Source organism: Condylura cristata, unplaced genomic scaffold (genome assembly GCF_000260355.1).
Source record: "Condylura cristata isolate star-nosed mole 26May11 unplaced genomic scaffold, ConCri1.0 scaffold00007, whole genome shotgun sequence".
Lineage (NCBI taxonomy): Eukaryota > Metazoa > Chordata > Mammalia > Eulipotyphla > Talpidae > Condylura > Condylura cristata.
Window position 1 is genome coordinate 13,622,146 of NW_004567108.1, and position 20,999 is coordinate 13,643,144.

General features: G+C 44.8%; 1 protein-coding gene across 3 annotated transcripts in view; it reads right to left on the minus strand.

Annotated features, from left to right (window-relative positions):
- Positions 1-5,280: 5,280 nt before the first annotated feature.
- Positions 5,281-20,999, minus strand: part of DROSHA (drosha, ribonuclease type III) — a 102,492-nt gene continuing 86,773 nt past the window's right edge. Inside the window, exons 30-35 of one of the 3 annotated variants that reach the window (XM_004678069.2) lie at positions 14,770-14,911; positions 13,212-13,294; positions 13,018-13,121; positions 10,330-10,422; positions 9,470-9,516; positions 5,281-5,788 (exon numbers count right to left, since the gene is read on the minus strand). In XM_004678069.2, the coding sequence (XP_004678126.1) occupies positions 5,658-5,788; positions 9,470-9,516; positions 10,330-10,422; positions 13,018-13,121; positions 13,212-13,294; positions 14,770-14,911 (600 nt within the window). In that variant the 3' untranslated portion in view covers positions 5,281-5,657. The remainder of the gene's footprint in view (positions 5,789-9,469; positions 9,517-10,329; positions 10,423-13,017; positions 13,122-13,211; positions 13,295-14,769; positions 14,912-20,999) is intronic. The other 2 variants (XM_012721878.1, XM_012721877.1) reach the window with 2 other exon arrangements.

Consider the following 20,999-nt stretch of genomic DNA (forward strand, 5'->3'; position numbering starts at 1 on the left):
CTCCATCCTGCTTCCTTCTTCCTCAGACTCCTTCTTTCTTTTTCTCTCCTCAGCTCCACCCTCCTCCTGGGTGGGGCAGGGAACCTGGAACTTCCCCTTTGCCTAGGGACCTCCCAGTTACATACCCACCTGTGGCTCCCAGTTTCTGAGAACCAGTGGCCATTTTCAGCTCCTTCTCTGGCCTTCGTCCAGGACTTTGGTTTCTCCCTTGGTGGACATAGCTTTGCCCAGGCCAATCTGGCGTCCTCACACTCACTCCTTAACTCTGCCTGGAGATTCAAAGGCAAGATGGCTCCTTGGAGGAGTGGGAGCGCCAATGCCCTACAGCTTTCCCGGCCCACAGAACACTGGCGGGTGCAGTGGTGCTTTGAGCGCAGCTGCTGGCAAGTGCTGCAGTCCCCGTGGGAGGACAGACAGGACTGAGGAAAAATGGAGTCAGGCCCCAGCCAGAGATGACAGAACAAAAGAGAAATATCTTTCCCAGCACCTGCCAAGGCCCAATGGATGACTCTGAGTTCTGGGGAAACTGAAATGTGCCAGGTTGGGAGGTTTGCACATAAGGTCATCCAATCACTGGCAGGGCTTCATCTAGCCTGCAGTTTACATGACTGAGGATGCTGTGCAAAGCAACATCAGTGAAGCTACTAACTGAGGTGGCTTTGCTAAGAGAGCTGGACCAGGAGGACTGACATGGAGAGCAACATCCAAATCACAAGGCTCTTTGACACTAAGGGCCTGGTAAAGCCACCAACAGCCCTTTGATGAAGGAGGACCACAATCCCCAGGGACCTGGGAGAACTGAACCACCTGTGGAACTTGGCAGGAATGTGACTGAGACCTTCCCTGTGCTCTTTCCTAGGAATATTCTATTGTAAGGAAAAGTGTATTTCCCAGCAACTCCTTTAAGGAGAAATGAAGTAAAATCACACTGATTAGCACAGCTTCACAGAGAAGCCTCCAGGGTCTGATTTCTCAGCCCCTCTGGACTTCCTCTTCAGGCAGTTAAGCATTCACAAGAAAATCCCTTCTCTTTAAGTGGCTTCTTCAGTCACATCATTTCATGAAACAATTTTTAAAAGACGAAATAACAATAAACCCCCACTCTTGGATTTCTCTTATGGGAGATGCCTCTTGAAATTTCCAACTAATCTTTCATACGGTTAATTTCTCCCTCCCACCCCCCATGTCGCAACCATTACATTTTCAAAGGGAACAAGGAAGGGGGTCGGTGGTCATGCGGAAACAGAGTCCCTTGAATTACCCACAAGAGTGTGCGATTTGTAAGTATCTAAAAAAAAAATCCCTGCAGTCCTGCTTATTTTGACAAAACTACTTAACACTTCAAGCAAGGAACTACAGGGCATAAAAGTATAATCTGCAGAGAAAACCTTAATCCTCTGTAGTAACCTATTTGAATCTCCTCAAACACATTTCTGTGTGTAGGCCCGGAGAATTAAGTCAATTGTTTGATCTGAGAAGAAAGGCAATTAGGGGTCTCTCTTGATCTTTCTGGTTGAATTCTAGTCAGGGGCGGCTCTGTTCCCAGCAGCTCTGTTGCAGGACCCTGTTATTATAATCATGGTGGTGAGCATTTGAATGGCTGCAGTTAAAGGTCTTGCTGCACTTTTATTATTGTTGCTTTATCTGGGAGTTGCCAATTGTGATGGGCTAATATTCAGCACAGAATTGATTAACTAGTTGTGCTGGAGGATTTTTTCTAAACTTCACTTAAAACTTTTTCATTTAAAACCTGACAAATAGTTCAGCAGAAATGAAAGACCTTTACAGGCAGTGAATTGGGTGCAGGGACAGCTGTGCTCATTCCATGCTGGGTTATTGGCAGAGAGCTGACCAGGGTGTTTCCAAAAGGATTTCTCCAGAGCCATCGAGAGAGCACAGGAGAGGAGAATCAATGGTGGTGGAATGGAGGGAGAACTGGGGGTTCTGCTTCGCTCACTCACAGTGTAACTGGATGGACCCTAGGAAAAGGGGAAGTTCCAGGTTCCCTGCCCCACCCAGAAGTAGAGTGGAGCTGAGGAGAGAAAAAGAGAGAAGGAATCTGAGGAGGAGAAAGCAGGGTGGAGAGCCAGAAAGAGACCTGAGGAAGCCACATGGAGCAGGGAGCTTGTTTCCTGGCCCCAGACTGGTTAAAGCAGATGTGGGTGAGACACCTGTAGGGAGGTGACTATGGCAGTGTTTATCTTGATACTGATTTTGCTCTTTTCCTCCCAGACTTGTCTGGCCATCGCTGACCCTTTTCCATGGGTCCCATCCAGAAGGTGTTTTAGTCTTGAAGCAGCTTTCAGGCCTTGCTGTGGGCCAATCCCTTTTGGGTGGACATTTGCCCACGAGGGGATAGGTCACTTCAGGTGTTTGATTTAGAAATTATATTGTATTAAAGTCCCCTATCATTAAAGCCTTATGTTTTGTCTTGACACGGCAGATGGCAGAACCTATTTAGAGCAGGCAGGTTTGGGGGCTCAGTGGTGACCCTCTCCCTGCCCTGTTACAACAGCAGCTCCCAAATTTTTCAATAGGAGTAGCAATCTATATCTGGCTGGAAGCAGATACTAGAGATGTATTTCCATCATTTGTGTGATCACATGAGATCAAATTAAGATCATCTGGCCACAGCCAAGGAATATGGGCGAGGGAGATGCTACTGGAGCTTATGGCTGGGGGAAGCTAAACTAATTCATGTCACTCACTGGTGGCATCACAATAAGTGAGGCTTTCTTGGGCTTCTGTGGCTCTAGCTCATTACCTAGGATGAAATGTCCACAGCTACTTAGGATGAAATTTCCACAGCTACTTAGGATGAAGTTTCCACAGCTACTGCTTGTCCGCTTGCTCATCTGTAGAGCGCCCAGCGTCCGAGAGGTTTGGGGCAACAGTTTCTAGGACTAGAGACATGAGATCCTCTTCGTGCTGGCTCCTTGGGCCAGTCCTGGTCTGGCATCTAGCTTCTGACTAAGTGGAAGTGCAGAAGCTTCCTGCTCCGTGTGACGCCTAAGGGCTCCAGCAGGAGGGATGAAGGGCTGCTCTAGGGTAACTGAGGCTTTACAAGAATGACTGTGGCAAGGAGGAGCCTGGTTGTTTTTATTCAACAGTGGTGGAGAGCCCACAAGGAGTGATGATCCAAAGGTGGGTTAGTGACAGTCCCGCGGCCAGTTGTTGCCTAGCAGGGGAGGACGGTGAGTCAAGGTGTAGTACAATAATGCGTCGAACGTGATTCAGAGCGGGCCCACAGATGAACACTTAACCTAAATTAAGGTCCAAGGAAAGGCTTCAGGAGATAGTTCCTGAGCTGAGGCCCAAAAGATGAATAAGAGATAATTAGGGAGGTGTCCTATTTCAGGCGGTGGATGTCCAAGAGGGGGGAACTAGAAAGTTTACTATCTGCAACTTGTTCCCTCAGGCTGTGTGGGGATCCGGAGAGGCTGGGGTTCTGTTCTGAAGGACTTAATGCCTGCAGTACAGGATGAAGAATTTGGCTTTATCCCCTAGGCAATGAAAACTCACAAAATAGCTAACAGGATAGTAACAAAGAGATGAATGGTTTTGAAAGAGAAAGGTGAAAGTTATTTTCTTTTATGACAAAAGACCACAATCTGACTGCTAAAGGCATCCACACTTAGACGAGCTCACACACATTAACCAGCGCAACCCTATCAACTGTCCAAAAGAATTTGAGAACCTGTTGGAGAACCCTCACTGGTATTTGAAGGGTAGTTAGAAAAAGAACCCTGAAACAGACATTTTCTCCACATTTTGAACTTAAAACTAAAATCAAGTCTTTGGATTTAATAGAGTGATGATGAAAAAATTAAATGACCCCATGAGAAAGCAATGCCTCATTCATTCCCGAGATGTGGGAAATTCTAGGAAATGTGTCAGGGTTTCTTGAACCAGTCATGAAAAAGGAATGAAGGAATGTTCTAGACTATGTCTGAATCATGACTAAGACAAACCAGCTATATATCTGAACATGAAGCCTTGGTAATTTTTTAAATGTCTTAATGGTATTGTGGTTAAAATGCATATGCCTGACTTGAAAAAAAATGACTTTTTTGTTAAGGTAAATATGGAATCTTAAAAAAAAAAGCCTCCTAGATGCAAAGAACAAAAGGTTGGTAGGGTTGGGGGAGATGTGTTTGGGGAGAGGGAATTGAGTAAAATGGGTGAAGAGGTCAAAAGGTACAACTTTTCAGTCATGAAATAAGTTACAAGGATGTGCAGAAGAACATTTAGAAAAAGACAGATTACTATGCAGTCACGTGTAAATGTGGATCCAACATATGCATGGTATATTAGTTAACATGGAAGGAGACCATGTGTATGGTACTCCATCATTGAACATCCTACTGTCAAGACGCACTTGAGTGTGTGCGTATCATAGACACTACACAAGGTCTAACACACATGACAACATCTGTAGTTAGGTTAGTAAGAAAGCCTCCACATACCTGAATAGCTCACGCCCATTCTTAACTCAAATGCCACCCTTTCAGGAAGATCTCCCAACAACCCAGTTGAAAACTGCGTTTGTCCCACCTCCCTGCTTTATGTTTGGCCACTACCACATCACTGTGTGACAGAGTGTTTCCCCTCTCTGTCTTGTGTGCTTACTGCTGCACTGGCACAGTCATGCCCTGCCACCCACCTGCAGGGAGTTTTGTTCACTACTGCTGTAGTCTGAGAGCCTAGGATACCTGACACATTAGTAAATACCCACTACTTATTTGCTAAAATGAATGAAAGCCCATTCATTTAAAAATTACTAATGAAACCAGTAATATTCAGTTTAAAATAACCCCCCATAGCCCTCCAAAAACATTGTCATTTAATGTAATGTTAGCCATGATGGCTTGGAACCCCCTTTGAGTTGATGAAAGAAGCTCCTTCTGCCTACTTTCTAACCCTTCCCAAAAACCCAAGATAAAACTGAACAGGAGATTCTGAGCTCTCCAGAAGAAGTCCACTGGGCCCCCGGGGAGGGGGCAAAGTGTCACCTGTCTTCCAGTCATGATTTCTCCCCCATTCTGATGGCTCAAAGGACAGAAGGCGGCTCAGCCATTGTCTGCTCCCCCTCCCCCATTACCCCCTAAGTTCAATGTACAAGGAATTCTTTCTCCAGAGGTCATGGCTCTGAGAGGGCTAAGTTCAAAATCTGCAACTGAGAACAAGATAAACATCCAGATGAACACTGAAAAATCTAGATCACAGTCTAGAGATTTCAAAAATAGAGCTTTTGTTAAATGAAATAGTCAAAATACCTGCTAAGGTGAACTTCTCCCCTGTCAGCTAGAAGTCTGGATTTAAAGTCACAATCTCAGGCAGAGACAGAAAAAACAGATCTTGTCCACACAGAGTATGCTTTTAAAATTTTATTGTTTAAAGAACAAAACTAAAAGGAATATGCACATCCGCCAAAGTGAGGTTTCCCATTAAATAGAGGAAAAATCAAATACTTTGTAATAAAGACCATCCACCTAAAAACAGAAAATTAGATCAATAAAACAATAGCGATTTGACTTTGCATTTTATTTCAACGGGCACAGTTCAGTCACTGTCTGGAGGAGAACTAGGCTAGGTCTCAATGGGCGACAGTCACAGTTATTAGGCAAGCAAATCCACCCCCACTTCTGCGCCCTCCTTTATTTCTTTATGTCTTCAGTCTCATCTGGCTCTTTCTCTTGATGCTCTCTTTCCCACCTCATTTCTTTTAACTCTTGTCTGTATTTCCGTTCAATGAACCGCTTCTGATGGGCCATCTGGGGAAAGTTATCTGACACAAGGAGATATATTTTACACTTAATAAAGGACAGCCACTGGTGCCCACAATGATGTGAACTAAACACACACACACAGAAACATATTCATATGAAATACAAACAGTTGCATTTTGTAAAGCAAGAGAAACACAGCAGCCACTCTCCTCCCCTCCGCTTCATCCTTCAGGAGCACCAGGGGAGTGTGCAGCCCTGGACTCTTTTTTTTTTTCTGCTGTGACCTTGAACATAAAAGGCACCGTGCAGAATACTACACATGGACATGCGGTCTCAGAATCTGTCACCCCAGCGCTCAAACGCAGTCCCCCTGGCAACAAGTGATTGTCAGGAAAGAGAGAACAGGATACAGTAAAAGGGAATTGTGTATTTTTGCAAAGCCCAGACGACTTCAAACAAATTATGATCTCATTATTTACCAAAAACTAGTGTTTCCGAAATGGGAGTGGGGCGATCTTATGGACAAACGGAGGGTCACACTCTAAGGTGTGGCTTTTGCTAATGCTATTTTTGAATTTCACCAGCAGAAGCCCAAACCTTTATCAGTTACTGCAACTTCATCAGAGTACTTTTCTCTGGTGGAAATAAATGCATTACTCAGAGGTATCGTTTAAGCAGTATTTAGTTTGACATTTGACTGTGCAAAAATGTTGACAGAGTGGAAATCCTGATTGTGATAAAATTTTACAACTCAGTCATTTGTGGTCTATAACGAGTGCAGCCATGGAGTAAAAAATCAAGTATGGAATGAGAAGGGGGAAAAAAACACTTTCTCCCTTAGTCAACAAATATTTATGTACTTCCACGACAAAAACCACAGAGGGATGTACACATGAGTAAGGATGACACGGTCACTGTGATAACACGAAGGACAAATGACAATGCCTCGCCTAGCCAGATAAGGAACTATTGCATACGAAAGGAAGCACTTCATGTTTCAAAAATATGAAGGGTCAAGAGACATAGGAGAACATGTTCAAGGAAAAGCACTTCTTTTTAAAGCTGAAGCATAACAAAAGTGAACACAAGTCTCCGTGGGGCCTGGGTCCAGGAAAGCAGAGCTCGCGAATGCTCAAGTCCCTGACAGAAAGCGGCACCTGCATATAACCATGACGCCCGTTTCTCTCATCTACCTTTGGTTGATTTCTAGAAGAACCCAATTCCATGTGGAAATTATGTAAACTGCCGCTGCTGCATTATTTAGGAAACAATGACCAGGGCCAACGCGTGCAGGTGTCGAGTGCGCATGAACCGTGAGAGCCCCACACAGCGCAGATGCTGGACCTGGAAAGCTGAACCTGGGAGCACAGTGCCCAGGCTACAGAGAGCTGACTGTGTAAGTTCCTCCCTTTATCTGCATCATATCCTCACCCAAGTGGGAAAAGGGCAGGAATAGAAGAAGGCAGGAAGGCATGTGAAAGGCAGTTGGTGAATCAGTGAAGATCTTGTACACTTGAGAGCCACTGAGGGATGTTAAGCAAAAGAACATTCTGCCAGCTGAATTTTAAAACAAAACTAGTAACAATCTATTCCGGGCCTTCCCTGGTGGCACAATGAGTTAGCATGCAGCACTGCAAGCTAGCCACAACCGCTCCAGTGTGGGTTTGATCCCTGCCCCGGAGGTGACCCACACGGCCCAGCAGACCTCTCCTGACCCCACCCGCTGCCCCCCTCAGCAGTGCACTTCGTCCATCTTCCTGTTCTGCTCCCCGCTCTGTCTCTGGTGAATCCTCTCACCACCTCTCTGGCCTGTACCCCAGTTCCATTCTTAAAAACTAAACATGTATTTTAAAAAAATCCACCATTCAGAGCTAACTGTTAACAAACCTTTAGGCTAGACTGTTAGAGCATTTTTCCCATTAAGGAAAGTCATACTCGACACAGCCATGCAGAATGTAAATGTATATTAATATTAATAAGGCACAGACAACAGATACTTCAAATCATTCTCCTACCTACCCTCCCACTGGAAGACATAGTATATGGTAAGTTTTATTTTACTATTCTAGTGTAGAATTTCCCATAACATTAGCCTTCCAACCTACCATGACTACAAAATAGTGTAACATTTGGATAAAGGGTTGGTAAACTACTCCCAGCGGTCAAACAACCCTCCACCAGTTCTGGTGAACAAGGTTTTACTGGAACACAGACGCTCTCTGTGCACAAAATGCCCAAAAGACCTGACACACGGCCCCGCTGAGTCTCACTATAATGGACAGCAGCCGTGGAGTCTAGAATGTATTGCCGGCTCCTTCAGAGAAGATGCCCCATCACAAACCACAATATTTAAACATTTCTCTACTTCTAAACATGTCGCTTGAATTATTTTTTGGCTATTATAAATCAAGCTGTGATTACTGTGATATGTGAAGTTCAGTTCGTAACTCCAGATATTTCTTTAGATCTGATTCTCAGAAGTGGAATCTGGATCAAAAGGGATGAACGTCTTTAAGGATTTGATGCACTCTGCAAATTGCTTTCCAGCATTTAAACAATGTGCTCCTACTGTATGTGAAAGGCAGTCTCAGACGAGGCCCTCTCGCCAGTACGCTTGATCGGCGAAAACAAACAAAAAACTTCAAAAATAACCTTTAAAAACCATATAGAGGGAAAATAGACTCACTTTTTCTGTGCATTTATATATAAGGGATGAAAAGGCCCCCCAAAAGTCAAATCAAAACTCCCGGTGAAGACTCTGGGCCCTGGTAATGTTCTGCTTCTGGTGCACTGACTTCCCCTCCCTCTCTCAGGGGTACAGGCTCCAGATTTCCACTCGGCTCGTGGTCCTCTAACCTTTCCGTGAATTTCTCCCAGAGACGAGACTCCCAGGCCTCTTCACTCTGAACTCTCTGCACGTGGCTCTCCCCCACAGCTAGCTGGTCCTCGAAGTATAATAGAATCGCACTGTCATGTTTCACTGGCAGCTTCTGCTGTGCAGCATAATGTCCCTCAGGAGAAAAAAACTCCTGGCACTTAAGCCTTCAGTTCACAAAAGACCCGGGGGTTCCCTACATTGTCAATTATGTAACTGAAGTCCTTTCAACTCAGCCACCCCACTCTTGAGAAACTACCCCACAGAACTAAAAGCACCAGTAGAGATGTTTATGTCGACAGTGAGTAAAAAGTCAGCAGCTAAGTGTCCATCACTAACACCACACACACTGGACACCGAACCAAAGAGGGCGCACCCGGGGCCTAGCACTGCCCAGTGGTGAGACAGGGCACTGGGGGCGATGGCACCTGCAGCTTGCGGCCAAGGAAGAAACAAATGCACAGAAATATGGAAATGCCATTCCATTTAATAAGACGTGGCCAAAGCTGAACAGAAAGAGCTGCACCTAAACCCTTGTATGTCTGAATACATACAAGCGTATTCAGAAACAGCTGGGAAGGAAGGCGCTGGACATGCGTGTGGGCGACCTGGGGTGAGAATGGGGCATGAGGCAGCCCAGGGAAATGAAAACCCAAAGGCTTTCCAGAAAGCTTCTTTCTACTTGCCAGCCATTCTACACCTAGCTCACATGCTACTACACTCTCTGCGGAGAACAATTATGAAGAGGAGATGATCACACTTTATCAGTACTTACCATTTTTCTATTTCCCCATTTTCTTTCCATAAAGCACTCATCATCATGAACATCATCATGCACATATAATTATAACAGAGATAGGCTTACATTTTTCAAGTGCGTCCATGGCTGCTCCCATTTCTGCTTGCTGAATACTATTAAATAAAATCAAAGTAAGGTACACTTTAAAGACTTTTTTCAAAAGCACATATATGGCTACAAATTACTCAGGCTGATCTTCATGCCTGGAGGTAAGGTGATTACTTCAACTGCCGCATAACCTAACTTCACAGACAGACTATATACAAAAGCATGCAAAAAGGTCTCTACTTGCACAAAGCCTATTAAAGTTATTTACTCCACACTTTTAGTAATGCAGTAAAGTATCTTTCATTGATTCAGGTCTGAGGTACTTCTTAAGCCTGAACAGCCTCAGTATAAAGGTAAAAGAGGCAAGGAATATACATACAAGGAGACTGAAACAGAGACGGGAAGTCAGACTTCAAATCACTCCTCAGCTGAAGACGTAGATTGAAGGGCTCAAAGAAACTGTTAATATACATAATTATTTTTACCTGAGCATGTTAGAATTTCCACAGAGTTCAAGTGAATATGGATAAAATATCAAATAGCTAATGGCTGTGTCAGGCAGGTGTCATAAGATGCTTGCAGCAATGTGGGTACTCTGTGGGGTGACTAAACCCAGACAGCCCTGAGGTGCACACAGGTAATGCGCACTCCTCGGGGTAGCCAAAGCCCCTCACACAATGGTGTTCTCATCGTCCAAGGCCGACTCTCAAGTGTGGGGCTGAACTTGGTGGGGACAGTAGTCCTTGGAGTCTACTTTACTATTACCCTTGAACATTCTATACACTAAAGAAGACAGACTGCAGAATTTGAAAATAGCATGTTGGGACTTCTCAGATACATGGGATGTTCATTCAAAGAAATCAAAACGCTTCTCATACCTTGGTCCCTTTCCACAGCCTATTCTTTCTCCTTTGAAGTAAACAGCTACAGTGTAGGTTCTAGCGTGAGATGGCCCCACTGTTTGCAGAGTCCTGAAAGGGAAAGGAAAGAATATTCATAATGGTAAGTGCCATGTAATTATTAGTGCCTATACTTGACTCCAACCATCAACCAACCCAGGTACTTATTGTCTAGACAGAGGAAAAGTAAAAAAAGTAAGAAAATTAAAAGTGCAAGTTTTTTATTTGCAAATACAGAGAGCTTTAGAGGTAAGAAATTTTGGGCGCCTCCCTGGTGGCACAAGGGGTTAAGTCACAGCACTATGAAGCGATCAGCAGTCACTGCTGCACAAGTTTGATCCCCGGCCAAGAAGCTGACCCACGTGGCACAACAGACCTCTTCTGTCTCACCCACTGCTCCCCTCAGTAGTATACTTCAGTAAATTCATTTGTTCTGCTCCCCACTCTGTGTCTGGTGAATCCTCTTACTCCCTATACCTCTGGTCTATACCCCAGTGCCTTGTATGCATAAATAAATCTTTTTTTTTTTAAAGTAGCAAAATTTTTTTAAATTCTGCACTGGGTTTTAATATTTTTTCCCAAAGCATTCCAAGTGGTATCTGTAGGCTAACAGTGAAGCATAAAATAGTTTTAAACAATTTCATCATGTGCATATTCAAGTATCATAAAATTAACAAATATGCACTGGTGAAGGTTAATCACCTCACTCTGCACACCGTTTTCCAAAGCTAATTACAGCTGAAAACAGTAAAATACTTGGGAAAGGTGCGTCAAGCCACATTGAACAGTTTCTTTTTTTTTTTTTAAGATTTATTTACTTTTGCATACAGAACTGGGGTACAAGCCAGAGGTACAGGGGCAGTGAGAGGCTTCACCAGAAACAGAGTGGGGAGCAGAACAGGCAGATTGACGAAGTACACTGCTGAGGGGAGCAGCGGACAGGTCAGGAGAGGTCTGCCGCGCCATGTGGTCTCCTCCGGGGCAGGCGGGAATCGAACTCATGCGGAAGTGGCTTTAGCTTCTCAGTGCTGTGCTTTAACCCGCTGCGCCACCAGGGAGGGCCGAGTTTCATATTTTTTACAGATTCTAATGTATTTAATTTCTGAAACATGAGGCCAATCCAAAGATATGTTGTAACACCAAGCACACAGCACAGCTACCAAAAAAAAAAAAAACTCCAGGAACTCTGGATTTAATGACATGCTGCTGATGTCAAATGCAGCAAAATGGTTAACTTGATGGAAAAGGGAAATTAAAAGTAGCCAACAAAGAATGGGATGAACACAGTCATCCTGAAAAGACTGTAAAACCACCCGTCCCTTTGAGACAAAAGCAGCTCGGGGTGCACTTTCACTGGGGGCTTTAGAAGCGGGCAGCAGAGTCACCTCCTCTGTTCCAGGCTCCTTAAGGTCGCACTTATTACAGTGATCATGCCCACGCGCCGGAAGTGTATCATCCTTGTTTTATTTATTGAACCTTAATTATCACTTTGACGAGGAAAAAATACTTTGAGCCTTTCTTGTAATACAGTTTGGCTCTTCACTCTGTGTATTAGACACACATTAAAGCACTATTTCTAAACATTTGGATTTTCCTTTCACTGATAAAGAAAGGATATACTGTTTAGCAGTGACATTTTCTTGGGACAATTCATGGCAACTTGCTGTGGAGTGACTCAAGCTTCTCTTGGCCTCAGCTTTATCAGCAAAAAAGCCTGTAACGTGTTGTGATCATTAAATAGAAACATGAAAGGATTAAAAACCACCAGCTGCCACGCCGCTGTTTCCCTGGCATATTTGAGTCTCCCAGGCCAGGGGTGCCCTACTCCACAGAAGCAGCCACGCGCGAGTGTTCGCTACCGTGCGGAGCATGGGGCTCAAACTTGGTCTTCACCATCCTTGGGGTCACACATCCACAGAGACTCTAGTGGCCAACTCCCAATTCTGATAACCCTTCCATCTTGTAATTCCTCTTTGAAACCACCTTCTGGTTTGCCATGCGAGTGTCTCAGGGTAAGTACTCGACTTAGGAGTCAACCTCCTGTTTTCAACAAAACTGGTGTGAGGTGTCTAGTAACCTGTGTTCCTTCCGAATGACTCTGTCCACCACCCAAAGGATATAAGATCTGTCACTAGACCTATCTGAAAGTTTCTGCTTCTCATTCTGAAAAGAAAAGTTACAAGTATTTGAATGACACAATAGCTGTGAATAACTACCCTGCTTCACACTGCGGGGGTCGGGGTAGGCGGGGTAGAGAGAGCCTGCCAGGCCACAGGGGCAAAGACCCATGGGCCACCACAGGGGTGGGTGGGGGTGTGTGTGTGGGGTCCCCTGACCTAGATGCACTGCTCTGCAGAGGTTACAAGAATTATGTAGACATAAAAATGGAGTCATGTAAATTTTTCCTGTCTTGAGCTCACAGCCTTGGTAGCTCTTCCTCCCTGAGAGAAGTTCACAGAGCACTTTGGAGTGGGAGAACACATAGATTATCAAGGGTGACTGCTTACTTGGAGCTAAAAGACTGAGAGGCCTAGAGAGGTTCAGTGTTGGTCACAGGGTCAGGGTGAAAAGTCTCAACCCAGGGGTCTTGTCACCTCTGCCCAGGGGCTATGGCTTTCCTCCAGCGAGGTCCCCGGATGCACAGGCCTGGGGGAAGCAAGTACTTACTTGTACAGAGGGATGTCAGGCTCTTTGCCTTCTGTCCGAAGTGTCAGGCAGCACTGCTGAAGCTGGGATTTGGGATCATTCCAATCCTGATTCAAAATGAATTCCTGTAGTTAGGAACCAAAAGTAGTTAGTGACAGCTTCTGGAGTCGCTGGCCATAAAACATTCCACCAATTTAAATTTTATATGAGCTTACTTTCAATCGTGGAAAGAAACAAACATTCATGAAAGTGTGAACATATTCCAAATCCTTATCAATGTACAGAGCTGCAATAAAGGCTGAAAAAGAGAACAGTGAAGAATAAACCACAATGTACTGTCATTTACCGGAAAGAGTAAGAGACCCAGACTTTTAAGAAATATTTTAATTAGGAGTTCCCAGCCTGCTTTGCTTTTCAACATTACCATCTCCTGTTTTGTCAAGCAAGAAAGTACTCCTTATCGTTATTATGACGGAAGCAAGCAATATACATGTGTGATCAAGGTGCAAAATCAGAGTACCAAGACCGATTTATGTTAGCTAAGAGTTAAATGAATAGTTTAAATCATATGCAAATGCTGCTTACAGCAGGCAAAGTGCTATCTGGGAACACCCCTCCGCCAGCATCAAGATGCGGGTGGGAGCTGAAGCTCAGCACACCTTTGGGGTCTGCCATTCCTAACCCCAACCCTGAGATCACCGCCCATTTACAAGGTCCAGCGTATACTTCACAAACAGAAACAGGCCACAACTGAATAGATTCAGCCTGCCTGAAGAGAGAAAAATCTCACACCGGACTCCTTAACAGGAGAAAAAAGTATCCAAATTTGCATGAATAAATGGTGACCCATTACAGAGGACTTTATTGCAAAGTACTTGAACCAGATAAACAGTAAGTTCTGTAGAGTAACAATCGCTTTCAATGAGCTTTAAACAAAAAAGGAGACTGATCACTCAACTTCATTTTTAAACTTTAATCTTTAAATTACTTTTCCTTAATTGACAAAGAAGTCCTTTTAAGTTCTTCAGATTGCCTTTGCATTTTGTAATGAGCTGGCTTTGTGTGGTAGACTTTAATATTTGTATATAATTCCAATTGTCAAAAATAACCTAACATTAAAAAAATCCCCGCACCCACTGAACTTATTTTGAAGCGCTACCAGAGACACTAAGTAGCGTCTATAATCTCTTAGTTGGCTGTCGCAGGCTTACTGACAGTGCTACCAGACCAAACACTGCAGAAGATGGCAGCACCTGTCCATAAAGCTTTCAGTTCATTCTAAACAATGGATAAGTTTCAGTACGCGGTGAATGAAACACCCTCCTACTTTCTGTGCACCTATGTAAATGTTACTAAATGGTGAAAGTTCCCCATCGCCAATATCAAGTTCTACTACTGCTTCACGCAGAGAGAGGTGAAACCTGAGCAGTAGGATGGGGGGTTCAGAGGTGCGGTGGGGGACATCCCTGAACAGACTGAACATAACATTCATATTGAATTCCAAAGTGTCCCCTCCCAACAAGCTTTGGACAAGGTATAAATAGCAAAATAGAAAAGAGATTTCCTTAGTCCTAACTCGGTAAGAAGAAGGTGGTAACATACAAATGAAGAGGTGTGCACCTACACCTCTCTAAAACATACACAGCACTGTAAACCAACATTACCCCAGTTAAAAAAAGGATGAAGTATGAGGGGAAAATAAGAATAAATGTCAGTGTATTTGATTTAAACTTTGCGCACGTTAAACACAGAGCTCCAGTCTGTAGGACTCACATTCCAGAAGGTCGGCCAACGTCTTGGTCCTCAGGGCCACGGGCCTCTTGGTCTTGTCATTGGTGATGGCGTATTCCTGCATGCCCAGCTCCTCTGCCACCTTGGCCTGAGTTCTGTTATTCACCAAAGAGCTTCGCAACAACTGGCCGCAAGGAATTGAGGGACATTTAGAAACCATTTCACTTTTGTTTTCTTTCTTGCTCCTGTGTGGGGGTCAAGCAGTCTGAGACCACTAACTGACAGGGACACCAGAGAAGTGATGGCTTAAGTCCTCAAGCAACTAGCGACAGGGGGCAGTGACAGTCTTAATTTTCTAGCTTCTCTTTAGCACATTACGCTCTGCTCCTGATTTGCCCCTGCATTATGTAATCCATTTAGCTGTTTGGGAGCAGTGGAGGAGTGTTTGGGAAAAACTGTACTATATGAAAGGCCGTAGCTTCTGGGCTTAAGGCTACTAAGTGAAGAAGCACAATAAAGTTTTAAAATCAGCTCTGCTGAAGTATAACTTACACACAATGAAATGTACCCTTTTAAAGTACAGTTACATGAATTTTGACAAGCTTCTACATTCCATCCCCCCAAATTCCCTGTACCCCTTTACAATTAATAACAACATCTCCTACCACATAAATTTCAACTCCTTTCTATCACTGTACATTAGTTTCAAGAGGGCACTTTTCCTAAAGTTGAAAATAAGCTTCATATTTCACAGCAATGATGCAATTTTTCTTTAAAGGTTTATGTATTTATGCTCACAAGAACTGGGTGTAGGTCAGAGGTGCATGGGGTGAGAAGATTCCCCAGAGACAGAGTGGAGAGCAGAACAAGCAGATCTGCTGAAATAATGCTGAGGGGAGCAGGGAGCAAGACAGCAGAGGTCTGCTGTGCTGTGGGGGTCACATCTGGGGTGGGGATCAAACTCATGTCGCAGTGGTTAGCGATAGCTTGACAGCACTGTTTCTTTAGGCCTGTGCCACCAGGGAGGCCCATTGGTGCTAATTTTCATACAGGATTGGAGGTAGTCGTGTTTAATAAGTACTATCTAAAATATTTAAGTTATTTATTTATATATTTTATTATCATTTCAAAGATTTACACCTCTATACTGAGTCAGTTTTTCCAAATGAGACATTTTAATTCAAACAGGGATCCTCCTTACTCACATAATTCAACTTCAGGAATTCAAAACAAAAATTTTTGCTAGGAATTTCAGTAAGTGAAGAACTCTTGACGGACTATCCAAGTAGTTACATCACCGTACGTGAAAATTATGCCACCAAACCATCCTATAGATGCCCACAGAACAAGCATGGGTTATCAGTCTGTCTGTCTACCTATGTACCTATCTTTCCATCTATGCGTTTATTTAAGATTTACTTATTTATGCATATAAGAACTGGGCCGTACAAGGCCAGAGGTGTGGGGCTGCTGCAGAGGCTGTGGACAGCTCCACGATGCTGTGCTTGAACCCCTTGCGCCACCAGGCCCCGATCTAGGAATTTACCTCATATTGGGAAGGCTGGCAAAAGCAGGTAGATGGAAAGATGCAAACTCTACATACAAAAGCTAAAAGCAATTATGCCCGACCTCTAAAAACAGGGGAAATAACATGCCTCAAATGAGAAGACCTCTTCCACCAGATAGGAGAAACATTTGGTTTAGTAAAACAGCCCTTTCCTGATAGGGAATATCCCCGACATCAGGGCCAAGGAGCAGGAAGCAGCTGTGGGTGGTGCTGGAATCACAACCCTGCCGTTCCACACAGCACTTTGTTTATTAGATGTAAGTTTTATGCTCTGTGGCTCCACAGTGTCAGCTGAGCTTATGAAAATCAAGATTTATTCTCAACGCCTGAGACTGCATCCCTGACAATAGATAAATAAGAAACAATATGTTCTTAATTTGGCTGACAATGATTCATGAAGCAGAAATACAAGTTGATCTTCATAAGCCATGCTTGCTGAGGAGTTAAGACTCTTTTCCTTGCTTGTCTCTGCTCCCTTCCTCCATTCCCGCCCCCCCCACTCCCTCTTTTCTTCAATATAGTGTTTCATTAAAATTAATATCCACAGAGCAGCTCAAAATTAAAAAGGCCCAGTCTATACCATTAATAGGAGACTTAACCAACGGGGAGCACACCAGGCTCATGTCTTGTCATTACAGGATAATTAAGCTGGAAAGGAGATATTCTTTTTTAGGTTTGGATTTCTAATGGGGCAAGGGGGTAGTCCTCGAAGTAGAAGCCAAGGAAAAGAGGGGGGGCTAGTTTAAGGACACAGTTACGATGAGCAAGTTGGGATTTTTCTCAATATGTGCTTTCGGTGAGGGGAGAAAACTCGCATGCAGGTGGCAGGTATAGTGCTTACATGCCTCAGAACTGGGAGGCCAGGGTGCCCACGACACCCACAACCATGGCCCATCATGCCACTGGGCCTACTAGCCGTGCCCAGCAGCAGTGCAGACCCACGTGTTGGGTGTGATACGGCGATGCCACCTTGGGGGTAAGGGGGTAGAGGAGAAGGAGGAGGAGGAAAGAGGGAGCACAGAAACAGAAACGTTTCCTGTTTTATTTCAGAAATGCTCAGAAAGGTCTTAAAAGCAGCAGGGTGGCCGGCACAAAGCGAGAGATCCTGAAGCTCTTGCAAAGCTCAGAAGCTGAAGCAAAAATCAGTGGGGTAGAGGCAGTTAGAAATCACTGCTGTTTTCACAGTTAGTTTAAATGTGGGAGATGAGTTGAAAGGGAGCCGGACTCTGCTTTACCTCAACAAGCAAGCTTGAAAGCCACTTTTGTACATAACTTCCATCCTTGGCCTCTGCTGAAAGCTTGCTTCACCATGAATCATGCTATTTGTCCACAAGCGGGAGCAGGCAGGACTCAGCTCTAGAGATTGCGCTTCATGGCCTGGAGGCCAGTGCTATTGGCAGAAGGTGGGCAGGTGGTGGACAGGCCTTCACTGTCCTCTGGGAGCTGCTCATCACTGACCACTACCACGTGCTTTGGCACCTTCAGCGACAGTGGAGGCCATGGCTCACCCAGGCGCCTGCTCCGGCCCAGTCCAGAGAAGCCTCCTGCAGGAGGGAGCCCTGAGACTTGTTGAGGTGGCTGTCACATCACAGTCATCTGAGACACTGGTGCTGACGTTTCTTCCAAGGATGAAGGGAAAGGAATGTCTATGAGGGTAACTTGGATATGTGCATTTAAAATAATTTATGTGGTTAGAGATTCTGATGACGAGTCAGAGGTGGAAAAGAGAGTAAGCTCTCTAGTGGGAGAAGGGCAGGTACTTCCCCCAAATGAATTAGGAACAAGATCAGGGTCCTTAGGAAAGAAACCCCAAAGAAATCTCCAGCCCCTTTCACTGCTGGAGGGTACAAGGAGAGGCCTGCGGCTGGGAAGAGGACCCTCACCCGACCATCTGGCTCTCTGAGCTTGCTCGTTCAGCCTCTGAAACTGTAAGCAATACATTTTCGTTCTTCAGAGGCCACCCAGCCTGTACGGTTTTGTTACAGCAGCCTGAATGGAGTAAGACAGTGGCAGAGGGTTTTGCAGAAAGACGAAGCTCTGGCCAAAGCAAAGCCACGATCCAGCAAGGGGACTACTGGGCTGGAGTGGAGGAGAATCAGAGCAGAGTTGACACCAATGGGGCTGTCAGGCCTCCAGGAGGAGAATCCTACACGCTCTGTAGAGAAGAATTCTAAAAGGTATGACAGAGGAAGTGGAGGTCATTTTCTGATTTGGAAAAACATTATTTTGGATTTGAATGAGGGAACAGGCTGTAAGTCCTGCAGACACTGATACTGTAAGTTACTGTTTACATAAAGGAAATGTCTGTCTTTTGCTTTATTAGAAATATTGAAGGCACATCTTATACATCCAACAGTGCATGGGACAGTTATTCCACTGTTTTGCAAACAACACCTCATGTTAGAAGTAGGAGTGAAAAGCAAAAAATTTGGTGCCAAGTTGCCTGGGTTCAACTGACTGACTGACTGGGTATCAGTTACTAAGTCTCCCGGTAGCTCACTTTCCTCATCTGTAAAATGGAGAAATTAGTCCGGCTCACAGGTTGCCATGCAACAGAGTGAGCTGATGTATCGCAAGCTGTGCCAGCGGCTGCTGAGCAGCTTCCTCATTGCTGGGCACAATGTACTTGTTCTTTAGTTCTCATGAAAGAGCTGTAGAAAGTTCTTGGAACTCCTCCGTATTTGTTTCCCATGCAAAATGTTACAGGTATTTGTCCACTCATGGCCCTGAAAGGTCTCCATACTAAGCGCTAAGCTGCCCTTAACAACTTTTTTAACCCCCTAAAAAGACAAACGCTGACGTCACAGGAAAATGGGAGAATGCCAGCGCGAGGCTCTTCAGCGCCGAGATGGGGACTGCCGAGCTCCCGGGCAACGAGGAGACTGACAGCAGTGCCGCCTGCCCCGAGCCCTGGCCGTGAGAGCCCACAGCGTCCCTATGTCTCAGCATCGCCATCTTGCGTAATTCATTTGATCTTAAAATTTAATTAGAGAAAGGTTTAGTGGTTTAAAACACAGAGACCGATTAGCATTCTTCCTTCAGCTTCTATATTCACTCTTGATTCTTAAAAGGAAATTACAGCTGAGGGACATGGACACGAGCGACCGGAGAGGGCCACCTAGTGTAAGGCAAGCACACTGTGACTCATTATCTTGAGGACTTTGATACAAGAGCACAGGTGACAGCAGAAAATAGTCAGACAGGGATGGGCCGCACAGGCCTAGTACACTAAAAGCAGCAGTCGATGGGCTCCACTTCCTATGATAACTGAAGAAAAGGTATATAAATGCGAGCAAGCGTGAAGCAGGCCAGCACAGAGCCAAACTAGGTCACTGACGGAGGAACCCTCGGCCGGAACCTGTGGAATCTTATCCTCTCAAGGAGATCTTGTAGATGAAACGCCTGTTTGTCTAAGTGATGTATGCTTAGTGCTGCCTGGAGGCAGCAAGGCGGGATTAGACCACTGGTTCTCAAACTTTACTTTAATCCTGCTTCTCATGTGTTGAAAGGCCAGAGAGTGATAAATGAAAACACGCTCTCTCAGAACTACTAGGCCACTGGCTGTGCCTGTGCAATGGCTGTGGGAGCAAGAGGTGATACAGGAAGACCAGTACAGGAAGCTGTGAGACTGACTTCCAACAGGCCTGAGATCTGGGCTTACTGAAGGGTCCTGCTTGAGATGCTGCCCCCGCCAGGGAGGACAAAAATGCCCACAAGAATGGCAAAGGCCAGCTTTTCAAATAGTAGCACATATCTGAGGGGGGAATATGGAAACCCAGAGAACCCACTCCTCTTGCAGGAACATAATGCACTGTCTAGAGCTTTGTATAAATGCAACCTAAGATTGCTATCCTGCAAAACTTAATGAATGTCATCCTTTCTCCAGTGACTCTACATCAATCACATTTCTGGACATTCTGACAGCTATGCAGAGATGACCACAGTTGTCCAGATGAGAGTGGTTGGTATATGAGAGATGAAGGTGACATGGCTACTCAAGAAGTAACACTGTCTGGACTTGGGAATGGTCTAGAAGACAGAGGGAGGTCAGGGACGCATCCAAGATGACTTCTGGGCTTCTGACTGGCAACACTGGGTGGGTGCTCTTGCCATTCAACTAGGCAGGGAATATTCAAAAGGTCTCAAGTGGGAGAAGAGTGTAAGTTCAGCCTTGGACATTGGAACTTCAAGAAAGCAGGTACGATGGGAAAGAAATGGCACTGAAGAGCTACGTTTGGAGGCCACCTCCCTATAGGAACTGGTGGTTCACAGGGAAAGACTGCTGTGGAGAAGTCCCAGGGAGAGAGGAAAACGCCCCGCAAGGGAGCACTGGACACTGGAAGGTTCATCACCTGCAGAGATTAAGACATGCCTGCAAAGGAGACTAAGGATGAACAACTGAAGAGGTCAGTAAAGGCCAGGGCAGGGCAGGTGGGAGAGCCGACAGAAGAGAGGGCTTAGACACAGAGGGGCCACCATGGCAATGCTGATGAGCTGGTATTTTACTGGTGATAGATTACCTTGTTTTGCTAGATCTGTTGGTCTTGTTGATTTCTAGCAAAGCTTTCTGTAAATATAATTTAATTGTTAAGGCCTTCCTAATAAGCTTTCAGGAAAGCTATCTATCTTATCTATCTATCTATCTATCTATCTATCTATCTATCTATCTATCTATCTATCTATCTATCTATCTATCTATCTATCT